This window comes from Halichoerus grypus, chromosome 10, assembly GCF_964656455.1.
Source record: "Halichoerus grypus chromosome 10, mHalGry1.hap1.1, whole genome shotgun sequence".
NCBI classification, from domain to species: domain Eukaryota; kingdom Metazoa; phylum Chordata; class Mammalia; order Carnivora; family Phocidae; genus Halichoerus; species Halichoerus grypus.
The window spans coordinates 138,878,274-138,905,147 of NC_135721.1; the positions used below are offsets into that span (position 1 = coordinate 138,878,274).

Sequence of the window (26,874 nt, forward strand, 5' to 3'; positions counted from 1 at the left end):
ACTTGTCCTCACCCTGACCCTCTGCTCCTGACGACGGAGTGGACGGGGTGGGCCCTGGACCCACTACAGCTTTGAATCGCTTCGCCTCCTAGAGATTCAGGTAATGGGGTGGCAAGCGCGTGCCTTGTGGAGGCCACCCCCATCAGCGTCCCGCCCTGGCCTTGGCACCCCCACTGGGGCAGGGTTGAGCACCGCTGCCTACTGGGGCCAGGTCTCCTCTGCTCCCTGCACTAGGTCTGGGACAATTCTTCATTCCTGAATCTCCCCCCAGATGTGGAAAGAGAGGAGAGACGTTTGCATTAAAAATATCTTCAATAATAAGATCCTATTTTGGATGAAAAAGGAATGGAGATAAATATGAAAACATTTCTTTCTTTTTTTGATAAAATACAGTAAGGACATGTTTCCAGGTTTAAAATTAATGAAAATATAAAAAAGAAACTGGCTCCTGTTGCCTCAAGCCTAGTTGTGAGGTTCTGGGTCCGATCTGGGTGCAGACAGCTTGAATCGGAGGGTTTTCTCACGTCACAACTAGACAATACAGAGGCCCTGCTTCCCATCAGAGGCATTTCTCAAGGTCCCCGGCTGCCTGGGGAGGAGGCCCAAGTGAAGCTGCTGGGTCCATGAGAACTCCTGGGAGGGTCCCTCTCCCCAAGCAGGAGCCCCAGCAGAAGCACTTGGCCAGCCAGCGGGGAGCCGGTTGGGGAGGGGCCGCCTGGTCCCAGAGGCCCTCACACCTGCCTCTTAGCGGGACCTCAGGGTACTAGGTCCCTTGGGTAGAGAGGGGGCTCCAGTCTGGGACTGCCCTCGGGGTGCTGGGCCCCCGCGGTGTGCCGGACACCTGCCGACACACGCTTGTGCAGGTAACCCAGTCTTTGCCCACCGGAGGGGTCCCGTGTCTGTGCCGCTGTGATGGGCAGCCTAGGCCTCGTTGGAGGACTGAGAGCTCCCCCGGAGCAGCAGGGCACGGTAGGTGGGGGAGCTGAGGAAGCGGGGGTAGGAGTCCCGGTGCATGAGTGTGTAGATCTGCAGCTGTGCGTCGTCGAATGTGTGTGCGGACGGCTCCTGCATCTTCTTGTTGATGCCTTCCCGCACTCGGGAGTCCAGGCTCACCTGTGGGACAGGACGCCAGGGTCAGGGGCCCAGGAGGTGTCCCCCCCCCACCAAACCCTTGCCCTGGGTCCCCATGGCGGTGCACCTCCTTGGGGGACAGGATGGACACGTAGTCCTCATAGATGAGCCTGGCCTTCTCGTCCACCACGTGCTGGTTGGCCTCAGCCTTGAGCTCCTCACAGGCCAGCCAGAAGAGCATGTTCTCCTCGCTGTACTCCGTGCGCAGGAACTCCCGGAACACGCTTCGTCCCGCCGGGCTGTGCATCAGCTTGTCGAAGGACTGCGCCCAGCTCCGCACCTCCTCAGGGCTTGGCGTGGCGCTGTGGGCATTCCCCGCCAGGCCAGGTCAGGCCTGCTCCCCCACCACCCAGACACACGCACGCACGGCTGGCCACACCTACCATGCCTCACAACTGGGGAGGGGCTGCAGCTTGTTCTCCCGGGACACCCGCCACGCTCGCCGCCGCTCTTCATTCCTACCCGCAGAGAGAAAGGTGGCACTGGCCTCCACGGTACCCCTGGCCTTGGCGCACGTGCGCGCGCGCACACACACACACACACACACACGGGGCACGGGGACTCTCAGCTTCTGTGTGAACCCACTGCAGGTGGGCAGCTCTGGAGTCTGCACTGTTCACACCTTCCAGGGAAGGAGGGTCTGCACCTGCTGCAGCCCACCACCCCTCCTGTCTCTCCCCTGGGACCGACGCTGTCTCAGTGGTGTTCGGGAGACCTCTCCTGTCTCCTAGCCTTCGGGACTTCACTGATTCCTTGTGCGCCTCCCTGACCTGACCTCAGCCCCCACCCCTTTCTCCCAGAGGCCCCAGCTGATGGAGTAGGAAAGCCCCAGCCTGTGTGTGTCTGATTCTCCCCAAGGGACCGTTTTCCCTCCCTTGGCTCCTCAGCCGGTGTCAGGGCTGGCTTCCACATCCATGCCTCCAGCCAGATCTCCCTCCAGGGCCACTGGAATGTCTAACAGACATCTCAAACCCAGACAGACAGAGAACTCTGTTCCTCTCCTACCCTATCTGCTGGACCCCAAACTCTCCCTCGGCCCCCACAGCCAAAGTCTTAGTGCGTCCTAATTCTTCACGGCTCCCCTCTCCCGTCGCACGCCTGAACTGCTCACTAGTCAGCAGGTCCCCCTTTGATTCCCCACAGCGCTGTCCACTCAACAGCCATGGGCTGGAAGCCTGAATAGGGCCAGGCCTCTGTCAGGCATGAAAACTCCCAACAGCTTCTCCACAGGCCTATAGAACCCTGTTACCACCTGGAGGCCCCACACCCGCCCTCTGGCAGGCCGCTCTGGAAGCTCATCCCCATGGTCCCCAGGCCGGGTCCCTGCTCAGTGTCCTTCCACCTAACAGCGTGTAGGATGTGCTTCTGTCTCTCCCTCTGTAGGACCCCAGGGCCAGCTCAGGCTGGGTCATAGCGGCATCAGCACGTGCTGAGTAAACGGACAGAGGAGTGCACACGTGGTGGACTGGCCAGGTGGGCACGGACTCATGGACATACCCTCAGGCACACCACACATGAAAGCCACACATACAGAGAGGTCTGGGCGTTGGCCACGGGCCAGCGGGGCCCAGCAGCCCCTGGACGAGAGCTGTGGGAGGCAGGGCCTCATGAGCCACCTGAGCGTCTGGGGGCAGGATCTGGGGCCCCATGTGTGCACAGCCCCCCCCCCGTCCCTGCCCCCCCACCCCAGTCCCCACATACCAGGAGCAGCCGCAACAGCAGCACCAGCACAAGCAGCAGGGGTTGCGGCTGGGGGCAGCCGGGGGGGCCGCGTCATGACTGGACATCGAGGGGGGCTGGTCTGCCTCCTCCGGCCCTACGTGCTGGTGATATGGGGGCCTCCTCAGCTCCAGGCCAGAACCTGGGGCCCCCACACCTCTTCCCTGACTCCCCTTGGGGGTCACCCCCCCGGCCTCCCAGGCGGTCAAGGGTCCCCCAGCTCTTCGCCCCCCCGCCCCCGTTCCCACAATGGGGGCAGAGGCAGGGGTGGAGGTGCTGCACCTGCTTCTCAGTCTCATGCGGGGTGGGCATGGGTGGGTGCAGGAGGTCGCCCGGGCTCCGTGGTGCTGGCTCCGGGACCCTCACCACAGCCTGGGAGTCTGAGAAGAGAGGTGGAGGTTCTCACTGAGAACCTGGGACTATAGTCTCTCCTTGTCCCCTGGAAGGGGTCCTTCCAAGAGCCCTGGGGGGCCTGCTCCCCTGCCCCCCACCTTCAGGCCACTCTGTTCGGGCTCCTACCTCTGCCCCAGCCTACACCAGGGCTGTGAGCAGGGACAGGGACAGTGAGGAGGGGGCCCCAGACAAGATCTCCACAGGAGGTTCCGGGACACCCTCATTTGCTCGGTCCCTGGGAAGCCGGAAGTCTGGGTTCCTCTTTCTTGGTTTCCGGCTCCTGGCCCCTCCCAAGAGGACTGGGGGCCCCAAGAGTCTGGGGCTACAGGTTAATGCATAAGGGTGGTAGTAAGACATTCAGACCCCCTCCCCAGCTCCCTCCATTCTGGGTTTTCTGCAGGGGGTGGGGGAGGTGGGGAGGGTTGCTCCCCACCAGGAGTCCAGATCAGCGTGGGCCCCAGGGGATTCCAGCCTGTTTGCAGCTGACTAGGTCTGCAGCATGGAGGAGACGAGTGGGGCAGGACTTTCTCAGGGTGTGGGAAATGCAGCAGGGCACAGGTGAGGAGGGCCGTGAGCCTCCTGGGAACCCATGGCTCCTAGGTCCTAGACGCTGCCCCTAGCACCCCAACCCACAGCTGGTACCTTATCTCACCCAGGGTCTCCCAGCCTCCCTTCCTCCCACCGCCACCAGGCTGTGGAAACCAATACAGCCTGGGGTGCCAGTGGGGGAGGGGAGCGGGGGGGTAGCAATGGGTTGGGGTGTCCTGCATCCTGGGTCAGAGACGCGGGATCCCCGGAGGGGGTGAGGGCCAGCATTCTCTTCAATGTCTGTACCCATGTTTCATGGTAGAGGCACCCAGGGGGCACGGGTCCTGGAGCCCCAAGCCAGGGTGAGGAGCCTGATCCCTCCCACCCCCACCCCCACCCCTGCGAGGCCAACCACAGGTCCCACCAGGGTGGGCAATCAGTGCTGGGGGCAGTTTTGAATGCTTTCCCACCACGGCCCCTGCCTGTGCCCACCTTGGCCTAGATGAGGACCCACAGGGCCTGGGGTGCTCCCCTGCATGGCTGAGCCGCCCAGTCCTGTCCCCAAGCCCCATCTTGGCGGCCTGGAGCCTCATGACTTGCTTTCACTTTATTTTCTCATGTAATTATCATCCTCCCAGCTGCCCCCATCCCTCAGCTTGTGGACTTTCAATCCCCCTTTGGTCCATGTTGGCCTCTTGGGATCTCCCAGGGAAGGAGGGAAGGGTGGGTGCCCTAGGGCCAGCACCACAGCAGAACCGGGCTAGGCAGCTCCTGGGGCAGGGATGCCAGGGCCGCGTATGAGTTATGCACACTTAGAGCACCCTTGCCTCCAGGACCCGGGCATGCAGAGGCCCTGCCCTGACCCGAATCTACGGTGGAAAGTATAGGATCCTCTGGGGCTGAGGCCCCTTACCAGCTACCTGGCTTCCCCTGAGACCATGGGGGAGGGGACCCTCCAACTGGGTCCCACAGGCTCCAGGCAAGCAGATGGGGAAGCAGCAGCCCCACAGCTTGCCTTTCCCTCAGGGGTCAAGCTTCTAGGGAAAGGAAGGGGTGTGGCAACCTCTGAGGTCTGGTAGCCAGGCAGAAAACTGCTCTTCCTCCTCTGCACCCCCACCTACTGTGAGTGGGGGCAGGGCCCTGTCCCCTCTCCCCTCCCTAGCATCCAAAGACTCAGCTCTGAATTAGAGGAGGGGCCCTGTCTGGGGGTGCAGATCCAGGGGGCTCTGGGGCTGGAGGCTGTGTTTGGGGTCAGTGTCTTCTGTCCCAGCTGCAGGCCTGGACCTGGCTCCCTGCACCTTCCTCAGGCTGACTGGGGTCACCTGTTCACTCACTCTCTGCTGAGGTGATACAGGGTCTGAATTGGGGTTCCTGCCCCTCATCCTGGCATTTGGGAGCGGACTCGTTCCCCTTTCCCAGCTCCTTAGGCTCTGGCCCCCAAGTCTGGGGTGGGAGAGGTTGGACAGGCAGCAAGCCTGGCCTCTGGGGACAGAGGTTCCCTTGGGAGCAGCTGCTACTCTGCTCCACAGAAGGAAAAAGAACGTCCCTGAGCCCGCCCAGTCCAAAAAAAGAATAAGAAAATGTGACAATCCCAGAAAAAAATGCCATAACCTTTGGGCGGAGGGTTGACAGAGGGGCTCCTTTCCCTGCTTCTGATGGCACTCAGTACGTTTCCTGTCGCTGCCCCCCCATCTGATAGGTGGGGGCGCCCCAGCCTGACTCCTCCAAGGCAGGCCCGGTCTTTCTAACCCTGGTGACCCTTGCCCCCACCCCACCTCTGCAGTGGTGGGGGCAACCTGTTTCTCTCTTCCTCTCTGCTGGCAAGGTCTGGCCTGGTAGAGCTTGTCTCCTTCTTCAGGGGTCCCTTCCCCCAGCCTCTGACTGACGCCCCCACCCCTATCTGAAGGAACTCGCCATGGCGCCCCACTCACCATCGACCCAAAGGCGAGGTGGGGGCGGGAGGGGCCAGGTTCCCTCTGGGCCCCACCCTGGCTGCCGAAGGGGCGTGCACTGCAGCAGCCGGGACTCGAGTCAGACGGCAGGAGGTACTCCTGCGGCGTTCTGGAGGGAGGCCGGCGCCGGGAGCCCCGGATCAGCTGGGGCCGGGGGCGCAGCGCCTCCCCTGCGCCTTGCAGGGTGAGTGGCTGCCAGATCCAAGGGGGTGGGGGTGGGGGCGGACAGGGTGTCCCGCCTCGGCCCCTCCCCACCAGGCTGGGGGGGCGGGAGACGCGGAAACCTGGGTTCTTCCGGCCCCCCCCTTTGAGCAATCACTTCCCCAGGCTTTGAGCTGCAGAAAAAGGGGAACCGGTTGCAGCGCCCCCTCCCCCACGCGCGGGGGACTGGCTCCAGTCCCGCCGCGGCCCAGGGTCCACGTGGACCCCGCGGCTGGAGTCCTTGGGGTGCGGATCCGGGCGCCAGCTCCCGAGGCTCCCGCCCCGTACGGCCTCCGGGCCCCGGGTCGGGAGGGGCAGAGCCGCCGTCCTCGGCGCCGCGCGCGCGCGCACTCACCGGCCGCGCTCCCGAGCCGCTCGCGCCGCCGCTGCTGGCCCGCGCGCCCCGAGGTCCGGCCGGATCGTCGGGGAGGGGGCGCAGGGTGCAGTGCGCAGGCGCCTCGGCTGCACTTCCCCAAAGCGCGGGGACGGGACTTCCTCGCGCGGGGAGGTGCCCGGCCCGCCCTGCCAGGCGCGCCCCGCCCCGCGCTCGGCTGGCCTCGTGCCCCACCCGCCCCCTCCCCACCACCCGGCAGATCCGGCGGGGCGCCCAAGTCCCCACTGTCGCCTAGGGGTAGCCTGTGGAGATGAGGTGCTAATAATGGGGCCTCTGGACCCAGGGCGGCCTGAGCTGGTACTGGAATAGATGGGGGCGTGGCCGTGTCCCCCACTCTGTTCAGGGGGGCCAGTCCAGCTTTGCCATTCTTGTGGGTGTTCATGAGACTCTGGTCCAGTGTCTGGTCACAAGTGCCCTCAAGACCCGGGGTCCTAGATGCTCCTTGCCCTCCAGGCCCTGCCCTAGCTTCTCTGCGACTGTGGGCTCTCCCCTGTAAAGCAGGGTTAAGAGTGAGCTGGCACCGTGCTCTAGGGGGCTTCCCAAGGAAAGGGGGTCCGATGCCGCGGTGCTGGTGGGTGCTGGGGCTATGGGTTCTTGCATCTGGAATCCCCAAATGTTCCTGTCTGTGGGGACTGGGTGAGTCTTCCAACGCCTCCAGTTGCCCCAAGATATCCTAAAGTTTAAAGCCACACCCTCCCTTTTGCCCCGGATGCCCTGTCCCTTCTCTTTGGCGGACTCTCCTGATATTTTATGATCCGTTACAGCTGTCAGTTAGATTTCTTATCCCAGCATGCTTTGGGCCAGTGTCAGTGTGGCCCCGACCCTGCTCTGGAAATGGTCTGCAGTGTCTGTGCCCCCTGGCCTTGGACCATGTGCATCTCCTGTCCCCCGTGCAGGCACTCAGCCCGCCTGGTTCCTGATGCCCGAGGCCGGCACACAAAATGCCTTCCAGTTGCACAAGTCGATATGCACACGTTTCTCAGAACTCTTCAAGATGGAAAGGGAAGTGGTGATTTTACATGTGCCTCTCATTCATTCAGCGATGATCTGGGTGTACCCTGTGTGCCAGACACTGGTGGGCCCCAGCAGCAAGCGAGACAGGCGGAGCAGCCCTGGGGCAGACAAGAAACAGACTGGCAGACTGGGTTAGAGGTCAGGAGGGCTAAGGAGGACTGCAGAGCAGAGGAGGGAGGTGTCACTCAGCAAAGGACAGGGTCGGCAGAACGGCAGGACAGGGGCCTTGGGAGAGTGGAGGCCAAGCTGGAGGAGAGTGTGAGACAAGGTCAGAGAGGTGAGAGGGGCCATGCGGGCTGGGGTGCCTCCTGGGGTTGTGTGCCCGGGGGCCTTGGCTGGTATGGCCACAGAGCTGTCTGGCTGCCAAGTTGACGGGCTGGCCAGGCCAGGGCAGAGGCCGGAAGCCTGTCCAGATAGGAGGTGGCTGCTTCTTACTTAGCCTAGGTCACCGTCCTGAGAGGTAGGTCCTACAGAGTCAGGCCAGCATCTGCGCAACGTCACGCAGCCAGGCTGATCCCACGGTGTTTGGTGTGGTGTCTCTACCCCTTCCTGAGAAATGTGTGGCACAGTTGACCATGGGTGGAGGTGGGCACACTTCTCTCCGTACTCACGCCATTCCCTACTCCCTCCGCCCTCCCAGCCCTCCATGCACTGTACCTTCGGTGGCCACTCACTTGTGTCCTTTGGCCACTTGGACCTGCACTCCGTTCCCCTTGCCCCAGCCGTTCTGGCTGTCCTGCACCTTCTCTGGTGAGTCTGTCTTTACACAGAGCATACCCATATTCCATGGGAGGAATCCAGATGGGCTGGGCAGTAACTTGTTCAAAGCCATGCAGCAGGTAATGGTGGATATGGGATTTAAACCCAGGACGCTCTGTCCAGAGCATGAGCATGATTGCAGCCCCAGGAATCTACCCGACCCCGCACAGTCTCCAGTGCACTGGGCCCTGGCCTGCATGCTTCACTCTCCCATAGCAGAAGCCTCCTCTGGGCCCCACAGAAATGTCCTCAGCCACTTTCCCTGGCCTCCTCTACAGACCTCGGGCCCCCCTCCCCGGTATGGGGATCAAAGGGCCCACCAAGTCCTAGCTCAGTGCCTGGTGCAGAGCTGCCTGTGAGACCACTCTGTTGCTGGTCTTCTCCGCGGGGCTTTGTGTGGTCCCCCGTTGCAGAGTAATCCACACCCTTATGGAGCCCTCCCTCACTGCTCACTCACTCACAGCCCAGGTGAGACCCTCAAGATCTCTATTTTAAAGATAAAGAAATGGAGACTCAGAGAAGTGATGGAATGAGATATGCATTTACCAAACAGATGAAATGGTTCTAGGTGGTCAGTACATCCCCATGAGACAGAGTGCTGGGGTCCTGGGGAGTCAGGGCTGGCTGTCATTCTGTTCATGATATACGTGGACAGAGAGAACATCTGTTCAGGGTGTACGTGGACAGAGAGAAAGCCTCCCTTTCCCCGGCGATTTGTCCTCAGCCCAAGCCAGCTTCTCTCCCCCTGTTCCTCCTTCCCCAGCTCTGCTCAAACACCCCCCCACCCCCCCCCCCCCCCGCCATGACTGCCATGCATAGCTCTCTCCTTCCTCCCAGAGCTGCCGCAGACTCCAAGCTCCACACGCAGTTCTGGGCTTGGACCAAGGCCAGGGGCGGCAACAGCACAGAAAGGGTGAAGGGTCAGGTGCAGGGAGAAGGGCTTACTGAGGGCCACTCAGCAGGCCTCCCTGGCACGGGTTGGGGGCCTTGTCTGAATCCTTTTGGCCCCCACCTCTGCAGCTGGTTAGGGACTAGGAGGGAAGAAAAGGGAGACGTGGCAAGTTCTAGGCTCTGCAAAGAGCGCGTGTCAGGGAGAAGAGTACTAAGTTCTCTAAGGAAAGATCTGTCCAGAAAGTTGGGAGACTCTTCAGAGTTCAGAGCCTTTGCACGAGGTGGATTTGTCAGAACAGGACACGGGTGGTTTCCTTCCTGTGTATGTATGTCTGTGTGTGAGGGGGATAGAGCAGAGCTGAGGAGGTCATTCAAGATGAAAAGGTGATTTTCTGTCTGGAGAAGTAGGGGCCTTCCTGAGGTGGTCTCCTTTTCCCCAGTCTCCCCCAGTCTTGGTCCCCTGGAGGACCTCCCCGGCACAGCTGGCTCCAAAGGCCACCTTTGGCTTGTGCAGTCACTTGTCCTGCCCAGAATGTCACCCTCCTCTCTGACCCCTGATGGAATGACCTACAATCTGGGGTCCCACTTGGGCCCCACTTTCTCCCTGAGCTTGCCCTTCACTTCTGGGGTTGTGACAGTTGCCCTGGCCCAATTCTTATTCCTGTCTCCTCAGACTGGAGGCTCTCAGAGACTTGCAGGGCACCAGGTTGCCTGATGGGGGCAGAGCGGTATTTGAGGGATTACCAGCATCCTCTGTTAATCTGACACCTGCCCGCTTGCATCCTCCTTCTACTTTGTTGGAGGGCAACCCCCCCGTGTATCCAGATGTCTGTGATCGGATGCAGGGGAGGCAGCATCCATACTCTCCCCTTCCCTCCGGGGGAACCTGGAGAGAGGCAGCGTAACGACCAGGGGGCGCTTGGACAATGAGAACTTTATATGGGAGGGTGGGGCGCGTTCGCACCCTGTGGGGTCCCAGTCAACGTGGGAAGATGCTGCCATCAACTTTCTCCTCTAGGATGGTCTCCACGCGCCTCCTCTGCGGGTGAGAGGGGTTGGGGCCAAGTGTACGGGGAGGAGGGCGGGGACCCCCCTCCGCCCCTTCCCCGGCCTGTGGGCACCTCTTGACGGTCCAGGGGGTCTGGGATCCGCGTTGGCTTCAGCTGCGGCGGCAGGAACAGCTCCAGCCGGATGGCGGCGCGCGCGGACTTCTGCTGCAGGATGAGGAGCGAGATCTCCTCCGCCTGCAGGTCGCGGGGTCGGGTGAGGGGGTGTTTCTGAGTCTACGCCTTAAGTTCTGCCTTGCTCCGCCCGCCCCCTCCTGCAGGGCGCCTGGGCCGGTCCCTCCCGCCGTTTGACCCATCCCCACCCACCCCTTTCCTCAGCGGACCAGGGCCGGTCTCCCCCCCCCGCCTGCCCCCCAGCCTTCCCGCCCGCGCGCCCCTTCCTTCCGGCCCCTAGCCTCACCCGCATGCGGATGTAGCGCAGCCGCAGGGCACGGATTCGTCCTCGGGCCTCCGCTGCCTTGAGGACGCCGAGGAGCATGTCCTGGCGCCCCGCGGGCAGCTCGAGTGACTGCGTGCACGCGCGCGGGTCGGGCATGTGGTACCCCAGCTCCACTGACTCACGGGGGAAGATGGAGGCGGCCACGCCCACGTCCTCCAGCAGGTCGCCGAAGAGCAGGTGGCGGTGACGCTGCGGGGGGCGCATGGCCGCCAGGCCTTCCAGCGATAGGGCCCAACCCGGCCTGGGGGGCTCCGCCGCGGGCGGCCCCCTGGCGCGCTCCTCACGGGACCCCTTTCCCGTTCGCTCCCGCGGGCCCCTGCGCCCAGCCTCCTTCACCGCTGGCGACTGCATCCCGGGCCCTGCCGAGGCAAGAGTGAGTTCCGTTGGGCTCCTAGCAGCTCCTCTGGCCCGGCCCGGCCCGGCCCCTCCAGATTCCCCGCAGCGGGCTTTAGGTCCTGCCCCTCCAGCCTCTGCGCCATTTTTTTCTTCTTTTTTCTTTAAGATTGATTGATTTATTTGAGAGAGAGAGAGATAGAGAGAGAGCGCCTGCGCGAGCGAGAGCGAAGGGAGCGAGGGGCAGAGGGAGAGAGAGTCTTAAGCAGATTTCCGCGCTGACCGGGAGCCCCAAGCCCATCAATCTCACGACCTCAACAGAAACCAAACCGACTGCACCACCCAGGCACCCCCAGCCTCTGCACCTTTGGGCAAGCCTAGCACCCATCCTATTTATCCTTGCAGTCAGCCATAAATTTCTGATTCACTTAGTTTCAGAAAATTCCCTTCCTGCCCACGGGCTGTTTCTCTATCCACTGAGAACATGCTGAGACCCCTGAGTTGACCTCTGGCCCTACCCAGGGGTGGAGACCGTGTTAAGACTGATCTGGGTGAGGCTTGGTAGACCCTTCCCCACAATTCTGGAACCCTTGATGTGCCCCAGTCCCCCATGTCTGTGGCTGCCAGTCTGTCAGCAAACCCCCACCCCACTGGAACCTAAGGGCTGCTCTAGTTTGGCCAGCCCTGGCCTAGACCCCTCTGCCTTAGTGTTAGGGGCTGGAGATGGAGGGGATGGGCAGAGGAGATGTGTGTGCGCTAGTTTGTATGTTCTTGTGTGGGTCAGTCTGTGTGTCTGTGGGAGATCCCACATATGTGTCAGGGATGCTGAAAGCAGAATGGACAGCTGGCTTGCTGCCCAAGGTGGGGTGGGGTAGGGGTGGTGGGGGCAGCCCGTCCTCCTAGCCTGTGCCCTGCTGGGTCTAGATGGAGGAAGGGAGAGCAGAGCCCAGGGTGGTGATAGACCAGTTAGGGCCCACAAGTGGGGAGAGGGAAATGCCCCTAAGGTCCTGGCTCAGCCCCGCAGGGCTCCTTCCCAGCCCACAGCACCTCAGGCCCCAGAGCCTGGGCCACATCCTGGCCCACTGTGGGCGGGAAGCAGAGCCACAAGGAGGCATCTGCTGGCGGCCAGCTCCCTCCCACACCCCATTCTTAGCTACAGCGGTCAAGGGCCTGGCCCTTGTCCCCCTTCCCTACACCCCATACTTTCCACTTTCTAGGGTCTGAGCCTCTAACCGAGGCCTGACTCCCTGGGGCTTGTTGACGCGGTTGCCTGGCAACAGGAGTCCCGCCCCTCCCCCCCCCCCTCGCGGGAGCTGGAGCGGGGCTGTCCCTGGGAAGGGAGGGGCGTGGGCAAAGCCGGGGTCCAGGTGCTCGGACGGTTCCTCCATTGGAGGGGGGGAAATGCCTGCAGTTGTCCCGGCCCCTTCCAGGCTGGAGGAGGTGACCGCCAGCTTTTCCAGTCTGGGTGCCCTTTCTTTTCTTCCTGGGGAGCCCCAAACGCACTCTTGTGGGGGCTGTGGGCCCAGCTTCCTGGCTGGAGAGGTCTTCGGTGGCTAGTTTTGGGGCAGAGGGCATAGCTTATGAGACCTTCCTGTCTGATACGTTTTCCCCGATGCATGACCCAAAAGGGCTCCCACAACCGCTGTTGTTCACAGGGAAGGGAAACTGGGGCAGAGCTCAGGACCCCTTACCTCTTCCAGGGCAAGTTTGGGGTCTGGGGGGGGTCCCTCAAGTTCCCAGAGCCAGGTTTTGCTGAACTCCAAATTTCTGGGTCCTGGGACCTAGATTTCTGTGATCTATTTTTTTTTTTTTTTAAGATTTTATTTATTTATTTGACAGAGAGATAGAGAGAGTGCACAGATAGTCAGAGTGGCAGGCAGAGGGAGAGGGAGAAGCAGGCTCTCCGCTGAGCAGTGAGCCCGAGGCGGGGCTCAATCCCAGGGCCCTGGGATCATGACCTGAACTGAAGGCAGACGCCCAACCGACTGAGCCACTCAGGCGCCCCTCTGTGATCTATTTTTGTATTTGTTAATTTCATACTATTTTATAACCCGTTCACTTCTCAATGTATTAATTCTATAACTCACTCATGTGCTCATCAGTTTATTCCAGAATTCATGAATTCATATGGTCCGTGCTACAGTTCACACTAGGCCGAAGTTAGTGCACTAAGTCCATAATTTGTTAGTGCATGGGTGACTTCCATGGTGCTTACATAACTGTCCCCTTCATTCACGGATGTGTGCCAAGGGCAATGGTGCTTTTTTGTGGGTTTAGGACCTGCACCCCTGAGATGGGAACTGTCCTGGCTTTGGGGGTGGGGTCTCAGCGGACCAGGAGGTTGTTGATTGTTCACCTTGTTTTGGGAAGCTTGCTCTGGTTTCCTGGTGAAAAGGTAAACTATGACTTTGAGCCCCTATATCCCAGAGTGTGCACTACCCTCAAGCTCCACTGAATGACTGTCCATCCTTCCAGCCCCCAAGCCTTTGCACAAGCTGTTCCTGTATGCTGCCTGTTCCTGCCCAGTATGTGCCTTTGGGGCGTGGCCTGGGCCTTGGGATTCAGCACCAACCTTGGGGCTTGTTGAAGACAAAGGTCTCTGGGATCCAGAAGCAGTGAGGGCTTAGGGAGTCTGACCTAACAGGGAACCTCCTCCAGGCAGGCCTCCTGGATACATATAGCTCAGGCAGGGGCTGCTTCTGGCTCAACTCTGTGCTCCCACACTGCTGAGCTGTGGGTAGAGACAGGGATCTGGGCTCTCCTCTCAGCTTCCCAGGTCTGGGCCAGGAGGGCTCACAGAAGGGAATTGCTTGCTGGCTCCTGGCAGTGGAGTGGGTTTTATAGGGCGAGTGGGGGCATGCTTTCCTGCAAGAAGGGACTTGTAACTTTCCCTCTGTTTTTGTAGGATTGAAAAACTTTGATATCCCTCCTCCCCAATCCTCCGAGGGCTTGGTGCCCACACAGCTCACATTCCTGAAAGTAGCTTCTTCCAGCTTCTCCCCACACCTTGTGGTTCCCGGGGCGGGGGGGGGGGGTGGTGGACGGGGGAGGTGCCCCTGTGTGTCTGGGGCCCAACACCTGGGAGAGACCATCAGGCAGGTGTCTTCCATCTATTTCTGTGTCCAGGATTCATGTGTTTTTCAAGGGCTGATGGAAATGCTGAGATCTAAAAGTATGTTGGTTGGCTCCAAAGCCTGAAAATAAAACCCCAAAATAAAATTCAAAGCTTTATTAAATGACTATAGAATTTAACATTATATTGAAAATCCACACACAACTCAATTCTCCTGTTGCCTTATATAACTATGATAAGGTTAAAATCACACAAACTAATTTATTATGATGAAACTCAGAATTTTTAAAATCCTTTCACTTTTTAGCAGCACAAATGGGCTGGGGGCTGACCCGCCGTGGAGTGGCTGGTCTGTGTGAGGCTTCCGTTGACTGCACTGGGACCCCTGAGCCCAGCCCAGGGATGGCGAAGCAAGCCGAGGCAGAGGGGAGCAGACAGAGTGCCTGCCTGGGGCCATGAGTGCTGACGTTTTCGGGCTCCGACTCACTGGGCAAGAGTAAAGTACATTCTCCCCACTTTGTGGGTGTAAATCTCTCTGGGACCCAGGTCTTGCTACGAATGCCATGACTCGCGAGTGTAGCCCAGGCAGCTCTAGCCACAGTTTGTGGACACACATTCTGTGCTCATTCATGTGAGCTGCGTGCCTTGGGCTGTCCCTGATTTCCCTGTGATGTGGGAAACAAAGGCCAAAGAAAAATTAAATTTCCTTACTACTCACAACCCATTGACAAGTCCTTGAAACAAGCAGAGTGACCTTCCTCTGGGAGCTCAGCTGCCTTGATGTGGACACTTTGCTAAGGGCAAAAGGCAATCTTAGCTCGACCCTCAGGATCCTGTGAGTCTATTTTTTTTTTTTTTTTTTGAGAGAGAGAGAGCAAGAGAGCTTGTGCACGCAGCGTGGGTGGGGGTGGCAGGGAGGGGCAGAGGGAGAAGGAGACAGGAGGATCCCAAGCAGGCTCCACACTCAGCCCACAGCTCAACCTGGGGCTTAATCTCACGACCCTGAGATCATGACCTGAATTGAAATCAAGAGTTGGTCGCTTAACTGACTGAGCTACCCAGGCGCCCCTAAGTCTACTTTAACCATATAGAAATTCCTTTGGAAACTTCCTTTATCTCTACCCCCCAAGATGTATGTTGGCAGTCATCCCCCAAGCATATGACCCACCAATATACATCTGAAGTGTCTCATGACGGAGGGTTTACTAGACAGTAATAAATGACCTTTTCCTAACAATAGCTAGCCCCTCAGGGTCCTGGAAACTTTGCTTCCAAAACACCTTGGAGGCTTGTGCTCTCCCTAACCCCCTCCCAACTTAAAAGTGTATAATCAACCACTCCTCACAAGCCTGGTGCAGCTCTTTGTGCCCATGGGTCCCGTCCCCGGGCTTTAATAAAAACACCTTTTTTGCATTGAAGACGTCTCAAGAATTCTTTCTTGGCCATTGGCTCGGAACCCCAACATTTCCACATCACCTGTGTGTTTTGTTTTGCCTGCATGTGACGTGTGTTTGAGGGTATCCTGCGTGGACACAAATGCTCTCTCACATAACAAGTCCCCTGCTGTCCCCTGTGCGACACCTCCGTTCTGTGTCTTACCCTGGCTGCTCACGGGTTCCGAGAGGCCTGGGCTGTGTCCTCCGTGCTGCCAGCCCCCTTTGTGGGAGTGCTTTAGGGTCCAGGGAGTACAGTCAGCCTCCCAGCCTGGCCATCCACCAACCAGGTGACCTAGCCTGTACTTTGGCTAAGACTGTCCCTGTGAGGGGCACTCGCATGGGACGCTTTTCCAGACCAATGGCCACCCCCCTTTTCCTAGTCTGTGCCTGAGTAGGGAGGCCACTGAAGGCCACCATGAAACGCAGCTCTGTGTGCTCCTGAGTGGGCAGGTGGGTAGAGGCAGCTGGGGCAGGGGGACTGGGGTTGGCTGCTTAAACCTTGGTGAGCCCAGCGAGGAGAGGCTGCAGGAGGCCAAGGCTCCTTGGGTTCCTGTCCCTGCTGGGCTCCCGAGGTCAGCAAGATCCTGCTTCCAGCTTCATCTGGGGAGTGTGGTGCACGTATATGTCTCCTGGGAGTCTGAAGGCCTTGATCTGTGTGTCTGCCTGTTCTCTCTTGTCTACTCATGTGCTTCGAGTGCATGTTGGTGTGCGTTCACGTGTGTGTGGCCCATGTGTTTGTGCCTGCGAGTCTGTGTGCATTTCTGAGCATGAACCCATTTGTATCTTCACTCGTGTGTCTACCTGGGCATCTTTGTGTGTATTTGCAGGCATGTGAGACTGCGCGTCCCTGCGTGTCCCAAGTGAGTGTCTCTGTGGTCGTGCCCTGGGCCTCCATACTGTCCCTGAATCAGCTGCAGTGAAGATGCAGAGGTAAGTCCTGGGGGACAGCTTGGGATGCTGAGTCCTAGGGCATCTGCCTGCCCTGTCCTTTCCTGATTTGCCAGGTATCCTAGCAACGCTGCTGCCAGTCGCCTAGCAACCAGGTCCCCATCCTTGGAGATGGATGCTCCAAGCAGGGTCTGGGATATGTGAGTAGAGCCTGTGCAGGAAGAAGGACCCCATGACTTAGAAGCTGTGACTCAGCTCAGGGGTCACCCACATGGCATGTGACCCCAGTGCTGGGAAGGAGGTAGCTCCATGGGAACTGTTCAGCTGCATGGGTGCTGGGGGCCCAGGCTGTGAGGGATGATGCTCAGATGTTGCTCTGGGATCCAGCTGTGGCAGAGACACCCTTGGTGTGTCTCAAAGTGGCAGATGGATTTGGGTTTGAACCCTGTCTCTGCCACTTTGACAGGTGGCTTCACAACGTTGAGGCTTAATGCTCCTGTCTGCACAAAGGTGATGCTGATTGGCAGTGACCGGGTGTGGTGGGGACGGATGAGCTCATGTTCATGATGGACATGTGGAGCGTGCAGTAGGCACCCAGGGAGCACAGCAGAGTCTAGGCATCCTGCTTGCCCACAAGGCTCTAATCCACTTAGGCCTGGCCAGGCAGGGGCACTGCTGTGTACCTACCCACCTATTGGTGGGCTGTGGCTCAGTTCCCCTGGGAGACCAGCGGAGGGTGCCGTTCTGGGCACAGAAGGCCAACCGAGGCTGATCTGAGTCCACCGGAGGCAGTGTCTCTGTGTGTTAGATGAGGCCCCAAATCCTTGTCCCAGTCTATGCGTCTTGTGTGCGTCCCTGAGTCTCTGTTCCGTGTCTCTGTGTGTGTCCTTGTGTGTCTGTCTGTCCCTTGACTCAGTTCCTGTGTGGATCCGCGTCCCTGTGTCTGTGTGTGGGAGCCTGTCTCTGTCGTTCACCTCTAAGTGTGTGCCTGGTCCCTTGGTCTGTCCCGAGGACGTCCAGCGTGGGGCCTGGTGAGCCCCCTTCCCTGCGGCCCCCTCCTCCAGCCTGCGCGGCCCCTCCTCCTCAGGAGCGGCAGTCTCCGCCCCACCCCCGGCTCGGCGCTGGGCTGCGGCTGCTCTGGCGTCTTCCGAGAAGGAGCGCTGCTCCTGCCGCAGCCCCGCGCAGCCCCGCCCTGGGGCGGCCAGCGGATCCCAGTCCCGCGCTGCCGGTGCTGACGGCTAGAGTGTCCGCAGTCTCAGCTCCCACGCAGGTTGCTAAGGTAAGGCCTAAGCTGCCGGGGGTCAGGGGTCGGGTCTGGACAGACTGCAGCCCTCGGGCAGGACCGGGGAGGGGCAGGAGGAAGTCGGCCCGTGTCCCGTGTCCCCCGTGTTTCTGGGTGTGTCTCCTGTGTGCGCCTGAGGTCAGGTTTGCACCTGTCTGTGGGTGGCGTGCGCACATGGATGGCTGTGTGTCTGTGAGTCCCTGTGGGTGGACACGTGTCTCGGCGTGTAACTGCAGAACTACGTCCGCACGTCCCCTGTGGGAGTCTGCCAGCCACTCGAGACCGTGTCCTTGTCTGCACGCATGCCTCTAGATGTGTCCCTGTCTGTGCATACATGTCTGCTTGTCTCCATTGTTTCTGAGTGTGTGCGTGTGCCCCTGCAGCTAAGGCTGTCTGGGGGGGGGGGGGCGGTCCATGTGCCTGGTGGGCTGCACGCACTGTGCTTGGAGGTCATGTGTCCCTGTTCTCTCCCAGGTACCAGGTGACTTTGCACACAGGGAGGTGGCATGGAGTCCCTCTTCCCTGCCCCGTTCTGGGAGGTCCTCTACAGCGGCCACCTGCAGGGCAACCTATCCCTCCTGAACCCCAACCACAGCCTGCTGCCCCCCAACCTTCTGCTCAATGCCAGCCACGGTGCCTTTCTGCCCCTTGGGCTCAAGGTCACCATTGTGGGGCTTTACCTGGCCGTCTGCATTGGGGGACTGCTGGGGAACTGCCTCGTCATGTATGTCATCCTCAGGTAGGCTGGGGACCCGTCCACGCCGCTGCAGTGGGGAAGTGGGCAGGGGGCTGTTCGGGTGGGCCTGGCAGGTAGAGACTTTGCACTTTTCCCATTCAATTTCTGGTCGTCCCGTCAGGCACCGTCAGGGTCAGGGTCAGTCCTTAGGCCCTGGATGCTCACGTCTTCACGGTTGGGGCACCTGACGGGGTGGGGGCAGAGGAAAGGATCAGCCCTGCTCACCCCAGTCCTGGCAGGGGGGAGGAGGGAGGGTGCAGCTGTGTCCCAGAGGGAATGTCACCCTGACTCCTGACAGATAACCCTCCCTGATCTGAGCTGTGGGCCCAGCTCCTCACCGAGCCACCATGTGAGGATCTCCTGGACCTCACAGTGACCCTGAGAGGCGGCTCTTGTCAGCCTGTTCCAGGGCCCGTGCTGGGGCCAGTGCCCGAAGCCCCTTCCCTTCAGCTCCATCGTCACTGCTGGAGTCTGGGCCGATTCAGCATCTGCTGGTGCTCAGACTGGGAAAGCCTGTGGGGTCAGGAGGGGTGGCCAGGCTGCTGGATAGGGGAACATCATAGGGGAACAGCGTGGGGACAGTGTGAGGACGTGCATGTGTATGTGTGTGTTCATGTGCACACATGCACAAGTATGTACACACATGAGCGCACACATGTAGGTGGGCACACAACGGTTAGTGCACACGCACACGTGTATGTGTGAGAGTGAGCACATATGAGTTAGTGTGCTGCACGTGTACATGTGTGCGCACACATGTACCTAAAGCCGGACATGCATGTATGAGCACGCACATGTACACACGAGCGTGAGTGTGCACACATGTGAGTGTGTGCACGTATGTGTGGCTGCCCATATGTGTAAAAACCGGTGTGTGTATGTGTGAGTGTGCACATGGACATGTGCAAGGTGTGTGTGTTGGTGTGTATGGTGCACATCCTTACGCAGGGGGCCAGGAAGAGCCGTGCTGAACCCCAGGGGACTGGACTCACATGCCCCTCTCTGGCTGGAGGGTGTGCTGTGGGTGACAAGTGCCCCAACCTGTGGTGGTCTTGTTCACCCTTCCTGTCGTCACTGCTTCTCTGTATCTCTCCTCTGCACTGGGGCATCCAAACTCAGAGCCACGTCCTGTTAGAGCAGACAGGGAAGGTCCCCAGAGAGACTGATGTGCCGGGACTGGCCCGAGTGTCAGCACAGTGTATTCTGAGCCTGTAGACTGGGGTCGGCTGCCTCAGGAGTCAGAGACACTGGTTCCAAGCCCTGCTCTTTTTAAGAAACTTTATTTTTTTAGAGTGGTTTTAGGTTCAAAGCAACATTGAGAGGAAAGGACAGAGATTTCCCATAGACCCTCTGCCACCCCCCCCACATGCATAGTGTCCCTTGTTACCAACATCCCCACCTGAATAGTGCATTTTATAATTAATTACAACTCAGTTTTACAACTGAACCTACATTAACCACATCCTGATCACCCAAAGTCCGCAGTTTACACTATGGTTACTCTTGGTGTACATTCTATGGGTTTTGACAAATATGTAATGACATGTGTCCACCATTTAGTATCACACAGAATAGTCTCACTGCCCTGAGAACGCTCTGTGCTCTGCCTGCTCACCCCTCCTCACCCCCCAACCCCTGGCAACCACTGATCTTTTACTGTCTCCATAGTGCTGCTTTTTCCACAACGTCACGTAGTTGGACCCATACCACGTGTAGCTTTCTCAGATTGGCTTCTCTCACTTAGTGATACACATTTAAGCTTCCTCCATGTCCTTTTTTTTTTTAAATTCACATTAGCCTTAATTTTAGTAAGATTTGGCATCTTTTTGCATGCTTGATGGCTGTTTCTTTAAAAAAATTTTTTTTAATTGAAGTATAGTTGACACACAATGTTACATTAATTTCAGGTGTACTCCTGTAGGTTTTTTCATGGCTTGACAGCTCATTTCTCTTTTTTTTTTTTTTAAAGATTTTATTTATTTCAGAGAGAGAGAGAAAGCGCATGCATGAGTGGGGAGAGGGGCAGAGGGATTGGGAGAAGCGGACTCGCTGAGCAGGGAGCCCGACGCGGGGCTTGATCCCAGCACCTTGAGATGACCTGAGCCGCAGGCAGACGCTTAAGAGACCGAGCCACCCAGGCACCCCGACAGCTCATTTCTTTTATCACTGAATATTGCTCCATTTTCTGGATCTACTGCGGTTTATTTATCTCCCACCACTTACTGAAGGACATCTTGGTTGCTTCCAAGTTTTGGCTATTATGAATAGAGCTGCTACAAACATCTGTGTGCAGTGTTTTTTTGTGTGTGTTTAGATGGAAGTTTTCGACTCCTTTGGGTAAATATCAAGGAGTGTGATTGCAGGATTGTATGGAAAAGTATGTTTAGCTTGGTAAGAAACCACCAAACTGTCTTCCAAAGTGACTGCGCCATTTTGCATTCCCACCAGCAACCAATGAGAGTTCCTGTTGCTCCGCACCCTCACCAGCCTTTGGTGTCAGTGTTCTGGATTTTGCCCATTCTAAGAGGTGTGTAGTAGTTTCTCACTGTTGTTTTAATTGGTGAGGTGACTGTTAAAGTCTTTGGCCCTTTTCTTTTTTTTTGAGAGAGAGAGAGAGAGAGAGAGAGAGAGACGGGGGAGGGGCAGAGAGAGAGAATCTCAAGCAGACTCCCTGCTGAGCTCAGAGACCAAGGTGGGGCTTGATCTCAGGACCCTGAGATCAGGACCTGAGCCAAAACCAGGAGTCAGATGTTTAACCGACTGAGCCACCCAGGCGCCCCAGGTTGTCTGTTTTCTTATCGTTGAGTTTTAAGAGTTCTTTGTATATTCTTGACAGCAGTCCTGTATCACATGTGTCTTTGGCAAATCTTTCCTCCTGTCTGTGGCTCGTCTTCTAGTTCTCTTCATCCTGTCTACTTTTTTACCAGCTCTTTTCAAGACCACTTAGATCCTCTGAGCCTAAGTGTCCTCCTGCATAGAGTGGGGGATCAAAATAGCATTTTTGAAATCTTTTTTTTTTAAGATTTTATTTATTTATTTGACAGAGACACAGCGAGAGAGGGAACACAAGCAGGGAGAGTGGGAGAGGGAGAAGCAGGTGCCCCGCAGAGCAGGACCCTGGGATCATGACCTGAGCCGAAGGCAGATGCTCGACTGAGCCACCCAGGCGCCCCCTTTTTGAAATCTTAAATGAGATAAAATCCACGTGAAGAGCTTGGCACAGGTGTCTGCCATTGTCATCGTTGCTGTTATTTGGTCATAGTTAAGGCCTGTTTGTGCTTATTGCTAATCCCTCTGTAAGATGCAGAACTGAGCTCAGATTCCTTTATGGCAGCTTAACTGACACGGAACATTGTCATCTCTGGTGTTTCTGCTGCCAACACTATCACCACCACCATCATTACTCCCATCGCTACTACCTCCATCATCACCACGACCATTGCTGCTGTTTCCACCATCACGCCCGTAATTACCTCCTCTACCACCGCCACCACAATTACCACCACCACCAACACCACCACCATAATTACCACCTCTATCATCACCACCACAGTTACCACCTCCACACCACCATAGTTACCACCACCACCACCATCACCACCACAATTACCACCTCTGCCACCACCATAATTACCTCCTCTACCACCACCACCATAATTACCACCTCTGTCATCACCACCACAGTTACCACCTCCACACCACCACAGTTACCACCACCACCACCATCACCACCACAATTACCACCTCTGCCACCACCATAATTACCCCCTCTACCACCACCACCATAATTACCACCTCTATCATCACCACCACAGTTACCACCACCACCACCACCACCACCACCACAATTACCACCTCTACCACCACCATAATTACCCCCTCTACCACCGCCACCACAATTACCACCACCACCACCACCATAATTACCACCTCTATCATCACCACCACAGTTACCACCACCACCACCACCACCATAGTTACCACCACCACCACCTCTACCATCACCACCATAATCACCACCACCACCATTACCACCACCATAATCTCCACCACCACCATCACCACTATCATAACTATTAATTCATTTCAACAAATATTTATTAAGCAGCCATAATGTCCCAAGACCTGTTCTTTGGATACAGCCAGACCTCATTAGCAACCCTCCCATTCCTGTCACCATTTCCTGTTTCTGTCACCAGACTACAACATGGACTTAGAAGGACTTGATGTGCTCTTACAGACTTTGGAGCCCTTAGATCAGACGAGATCGGGCGCGTTCAGGGTGGTATGGCCGTAGACCTTTGGAGCCCTTAGAAACCTCTGGCATCTGGAGGGCCAACCTTGTAGTCCATGTAGGGTCTTCAGGAAGACTTGGAAGGGAGGGAGGGAGGACAGGTCCTTTTTCTTATGAATCCTACCCCTTTGCTCCCATGCGGAGTCAGATGTGTGCTCTGCTACCCTACACACCCAACTTTTTCAAAGCAGACCAGTCTTTGGGTTTGGAACACTTTTGTGTGTGCCAGAAGGACTGTCTGCCCCCAGGCTCCATGCTGGGCCCAAGAATCTGCATTTAACAAGGGTCTCAGAGTGGGTGCTCCTCGTGGTGGCAATAAGAAGGGCCCTGGGCCTTTGTTGCCAGGTCCAGCCAGGGGGACTAGATGAAGCCTTCCTTCTCTCTGTGCTCTCTGCAGACACACCAAGATGAAGACAGCTACCAACATTTACATCTTTAACCTGGCCCTGGCAGACACTTTGGTGCTGCTGACACTGCCCTTCCAGGGCACAGACGTCCTCTTGGGCTTCTGGCCTTTTGGAAATGCCCTGTGCAAGACGGTCATTGCCATCGACTATTACAACATGTTTACCAGCACCTTCACACTGACTGCCATGAGTGTGGACCGCTATGTAGCTATCTGCCACCCCATCCGTGCTCTCGATGTCCGGACGTCCAGCAAGGCCCAGGCTGTCAATGTGGCCATCTGGGCTCTGGCGTCTGTCGTCGGCGTTCCTGTTGCCATCATGGGCTCGGCACAGGTCGAGGATGAAGGTCAGTGGGGTGGCCCCTCTTCCCCAGTGCTGTTGTCTCCTGGATCCCAGAGGGTCCCTCCTGGTTTATCCACCTTGACCCCGCTTTTCTCCCTGCAGAGATTGAATGTCTGGTGGAGATCCCTACCCCACAGGACTACTGGGGCCCCGTGTTTGCCATCTGCATCTTCCTCTTCTCCTTCATCATTCCCGTACTCATCATCTCCATCTGCTATAGCCTCATGATCCGGCGGCTGCGTGGTGTCCGCCTGCTGTCTGGCTCCCGAGAGAAGGACCGGAACCTGCGGCGCATCACGCGGCTAGTGCTGGTGGTAGTGGCAGTGTTTGTGGGCTGCTGGACGCCCGTCCAGGTCTTCGTGCTGGTCCAGGGGCTGGGTGTGCAGCCGGGCAGCGAGACTGCTGTGGCCCTCCTGCGTTTCTGCACGGCCCTTGGCTATGTCAACAGCTGCCTCAACCCCATCCTCTATGCCTTTTTGGACGAGAACTTCAAGGCCTGCTTCCGAAAGTTCTGCTGCACTCCTGCCCTGCGCCGGGAGATGCAGGTGTCCGACCGCGTGCGCAGCATTGCCAGGGATGTGGCCCTCGCCTGCAAGACCTCCGAGACGGTACCACGGCCCGCATGACTAGGCGTGGACCTGCCCATGGTGCCTGTCAGCCCACAGAGCCCGTCAACACCCAACACGGAGCTCACCCAGGTCACTGCTCTCTAGGCTGACACCCAACCTGTGTCCTGAGCATTGCCAGACTCGAGGACTTCACTGTGGCCGCAGAAGGCCTGGTGACATCATGGGACAGGTCAGACTAAAGCTGCCCTCCTGGTGCGGAGCAGAGAGGGGACACCCACCAGTGAGTGTGCCCGGCCAGAGCCCATGCCAACACCCTTACACACATGGACTCTTCTGGCCCCTCTCCTGCGGCACCCTGCGTGCTCTTGGTATGCACACACCTGGAGTGTGACAGCAGCGTGCCATCCCACGCCCTTGTGCCACGTGCTCCCTGCATGGAGCCCTGCAGCCCCTCCTTGTGGCAGCCGGATGAGCTTGGAGCTGCCTAGAGAGCTGGCATGCTCTGTGGGCAGTAGGGCTTGGAGTTGCTGATACGGACTTGCCTGGGACTCAACTGCTGTCACCTCCTCGTCCCCCACTCCTGCTTTTGAAAGGTTTCTCAGAGAGGTTTTTCGCTCCAGAAACACAAAGAACTGTCAGCCACAGACGTGGCTGTCCAGGTGTGCAGAGGTGGCTCAGGAGGACGGTGGGCTGCTTGATCACCTCAGGCCACTCTGTCATTCTTGAAAGAGCCCTGTGTGCCTGGTGTTGGCTGCGCAGTGCTGGGGCGGGGGCGCGCTCTGCCATGCTCTCTCTGGGGGTCCGTGGGTCCTCCTTGGCTCTCTTGAAATCAGAGGTCAGCAGCTCTGCAGCTGACAGGACCCTGCGCCCTGCTTGGATCCTGGTGGACTTGGAAGAGGAGTGGCAGTTGGGGTGGGTTGTGCTCTGCCTCTCCAGTGACTGATACTGGCTTTGTTTACAAGCCTCCAGGTGTCTGTGGGGAGGCTTGAGCTTCCTGCTGTCAGGACTAGTCTTAAATGGTGCCAGATCAGGGTGGCCTCACATGCAGGGCTGGTATAAGGGGTGAGGCTTGACAGGCCTCCTTGAGCCAAGTGTGAGAACTGCCTGGTGTGGGAACACTGTTCGGGGGGAGAGGGTCTCCCGGCGGTGGTCACCCTCCCTGGTCTGCAGATGGAAGCTGCAGTTTGGTAACTTTGCAAACACTCTTCCCTGCAGATAAACTATTGAAATACAACACTGAAAAGACTATTTTGCCTCCACCTGTGAGCTGAGCTGCAGACCTCAGCCAGGTGACCTTAGGCACCTGCAAACAATAGGAAGCACTGACTTTGGGCTGGCTTCTCCTGCTTCAGGGAGCCCTGGCTCTGTGGGGTCATTCCTGGGGAGGATGGAGCTGTGGGAGGCTCTGGAGACTGTAGCTGCCACAGCTGGGGCATTTTCATGACAAGGCTGAAAGATTTGTGATTTGTGCTGGTGTAACATGTATCTTCATGTATTTATGCATGCGACAAGTGTGAATTCCCCTACATGTAATCAACCCTGATCTTGCCTCCGGGGGTCATTGGGGGCCATAATAAATCCCTGCCCACTGAGTAGGTGTTTCTGACTCTTGTGGGGTGGGGCTGTTGGGGTAATGAGTCCTCCCACCTGCTCTGTGCTCCTCACCTGGCCAGGCTCTGTCTTTAGCGGACGGTACCCCTTGGAGGTTGCAACTTCAAGAAGGTGTGATTAGTTCATGATGCCCTGGAGGTCTGTAACCTTTTCTTCAGCACAAATAGTTTCTCCTTGAAAAACCAACTACTGCAACTCTATCCTGCCCCCTGCTGCTAGAGGTTCCCTGTGGATCCAGTGTGTGTGGGGGTGCTCTTCCCACCCGGGTCACACCCTTTTTTTCACCCCATTTGGTCTCAGCAGACCCCCTTCCTGCCCCAGCCCTTTTCTCCTTTCTTGAGCAGACCCAAGGGGAGTTTTGATGGAAGATGAACAGAACAGCCTCCCTTGATGGCCCTGAGATGTGGACATGCCTCCTGGCTCCTGTGTGGACCCAGTTCTGCCCAGGTTGACCCTACAGACGGATGACCCTCTCAGAAAGAGGGGCTTCGCAGGAGGCAGCAAGGGCAAGCTTGGGTTGCACTGGCAGATGGGCCAATGTGCAGTTTTACTGATGGTCACTTTGCTGTTAAAATAAGTATTTAGGGGCGCCTGGGTGGCTCAGTCCTTAGGCGTCTGCCTTCGGTTAACGTCATGATCCCAGAGTCCTGGGATCAAGCCCCGCATCGGGCTCCCTGCTTAGCGGGAAGCCTGCTTCTCCCTCTCCCACTCCCCCTGCTTGTGTTCCCTCTCTTGCTGTGTCTCTCTCTGTCAAATAAATAAAATCTTAAAAAAAAAACCCAACCAAGTATTTCGCATCAAGGGGAGGTTTGGGAGTGGTGGGCCTACAGCGGCAGGTACATGAAGAGTGCTCAGGGGATTGTGTAGGTTTGGCGGCGGCGGAGGGAGCTCAAGCGTGGGGCCTGGAGGATGCTGACCGTCCTGCCGCGTGGGCGGCGCATCCAGGGCCGACCCCACAGTGAGCACCAGTGCCGAGATGGGTCGTGAGGGGTCAAATGAGCCGCTCCCGGCAGGGGCGAGGAGCCTGCGAGTAGTTCGCAGGCCGCCGGAAGCGGGGTCACAACCCTAGCTCTGCAGGACCGTGCCTGGCTCTTGCCGGCCGCCCACCTCCACCCCCACCACTTCTCGGACCAGTTTCCTCCCGCCTCCTCATCCACCCCGCCTCGGCCCCGCCCCACCTTCGCCGTCCCCTCGGCTCCCACCAACTCCTGGGTTTGGTCAAGTGTCCCGGCTTCTCTCAGGTCCTGCAAAAGGGACGGCTAAACCTTCCTTGCGGGTTTGTGGGGGAAGGCCCAGGCTGTGGAGAAAGCCCGGGGCGGGAGGTGGGGTCAGCGGCCGGGTTGCACTGCTAGGGATGCGGAGGGCTCTCCGGCCGCTTTGGACTTTGCCCAGCAGGGGCGCTGTGACCGCGGCAG

General features: G+C 58.1%; 3 protein-coding genes across 11 annotated transcripts; 1 reads left to right on the forward strand and 2 right to left on the reverse strand.

Moving 5' to 3' along the window:
- Positions 1–352: 352 nt before the first annotated feature.
- On the reverse strand, positions 353–5,830 carry RGS19 (regulator of G protein signaling 19). Of its 3 annotated transcripts, none has more exons than XM_036085751.2 (6): positions 5,703–5,830; positions 3,133–3,230; positions 2,833–2,954; positions 1,515–1,589; positions 1,199–1,433; positions 353–1,113 (listed from the first exon to the last, which is right to left on the reverse strand). In XM_036085751.2, the coding sequence occupies exons 2-6, from the start codon at positions 3,160–3,162 to the stop codon at positions 922–924; spliced, it is 654 nt and encodes a 217-aa protein (XP_035941644.1). In that variant the 5' UTR covers positions 3,163–3,230; positions 5,703–5,830; the 3' UTR covers positions 353–921. The 3 variants fall into 3 exon arrangements, with proteins under 3 accessions (XP_035941644.1, XP_035941660.1, XP_077913536.1); XM_036085767.2 differs by lacking the exon at positions 5,703–5,830 and adding an exon at positions 3,370–4,057; XM_078057410.1 differs by lacking the exon at positions 3,133–3,230 and having other exon boundaries at positions 5,703–5,826.
- OPRL1 (opioid related nociceptin receptor 1) lies at positions 5,774–25,441 on the forward strand. Of its 7 annotated transcripts, none has more exons than XM_036085710.2 (6): positions 5,776–5,907; positions 14,202–14,390; positions 16,158–16,260; positions 17,975–18,239; positions 22,928–23,283; positions 23,382–25,441. In XM_036085710.2, exons 4-6 carry the CDS (start codon positions 18,007–18,009, stop codon positions 23,903–23,905), a joined length of 1,113 nt encoding a protein of 370 aa, XP_035941603.1. In that variant the 5' UTR covers positions 5,776–5,907; positions 14,202–14,390; positions 16,158–16,260; positions 17,975–18,006; the 3' UTR covers positions 23,906–25,441. The 7 variants fall into 7 exon arrangements, with proteins under 7 accessions (XP_077913535.1, XP_035941603.1, XP_077913533.1 ...); XM_078057407.1 differs by lacking the exon at positions 5,776–5,907 and adding an exon at positions 10,756–10,861 and having other exon boundaries at positions 14,202–14,395; XM_078057406.1 differs by lacking the exon at positions 5,776–5,907 and adding an exon at positions 10,756–10,861.
- LKAAEAR1 (LKAAEAR motif containing 1) lies at positions 9,898–10,839 on the reverse strand. Its single transcript, XM_036085871.1, has 3 exons — positions 10,450–10,839; positions 10,104–10,226; positions 9,898–10,021 (listed from the first exon to the last, which is right to left on the reverse strand). The coding sequence occupies exons 1-3, from the start codon at positions 10,837–10,839 to the stop codon at positions 9,962–9,964; spliced, it is 573 nt and encodes a 190-aa protein (XP_035941764.1). The 3' UTR covers positions 9,898–9,961.
- Positions 25,442–26,874: the final 1,433 nt, after the last annotated feature.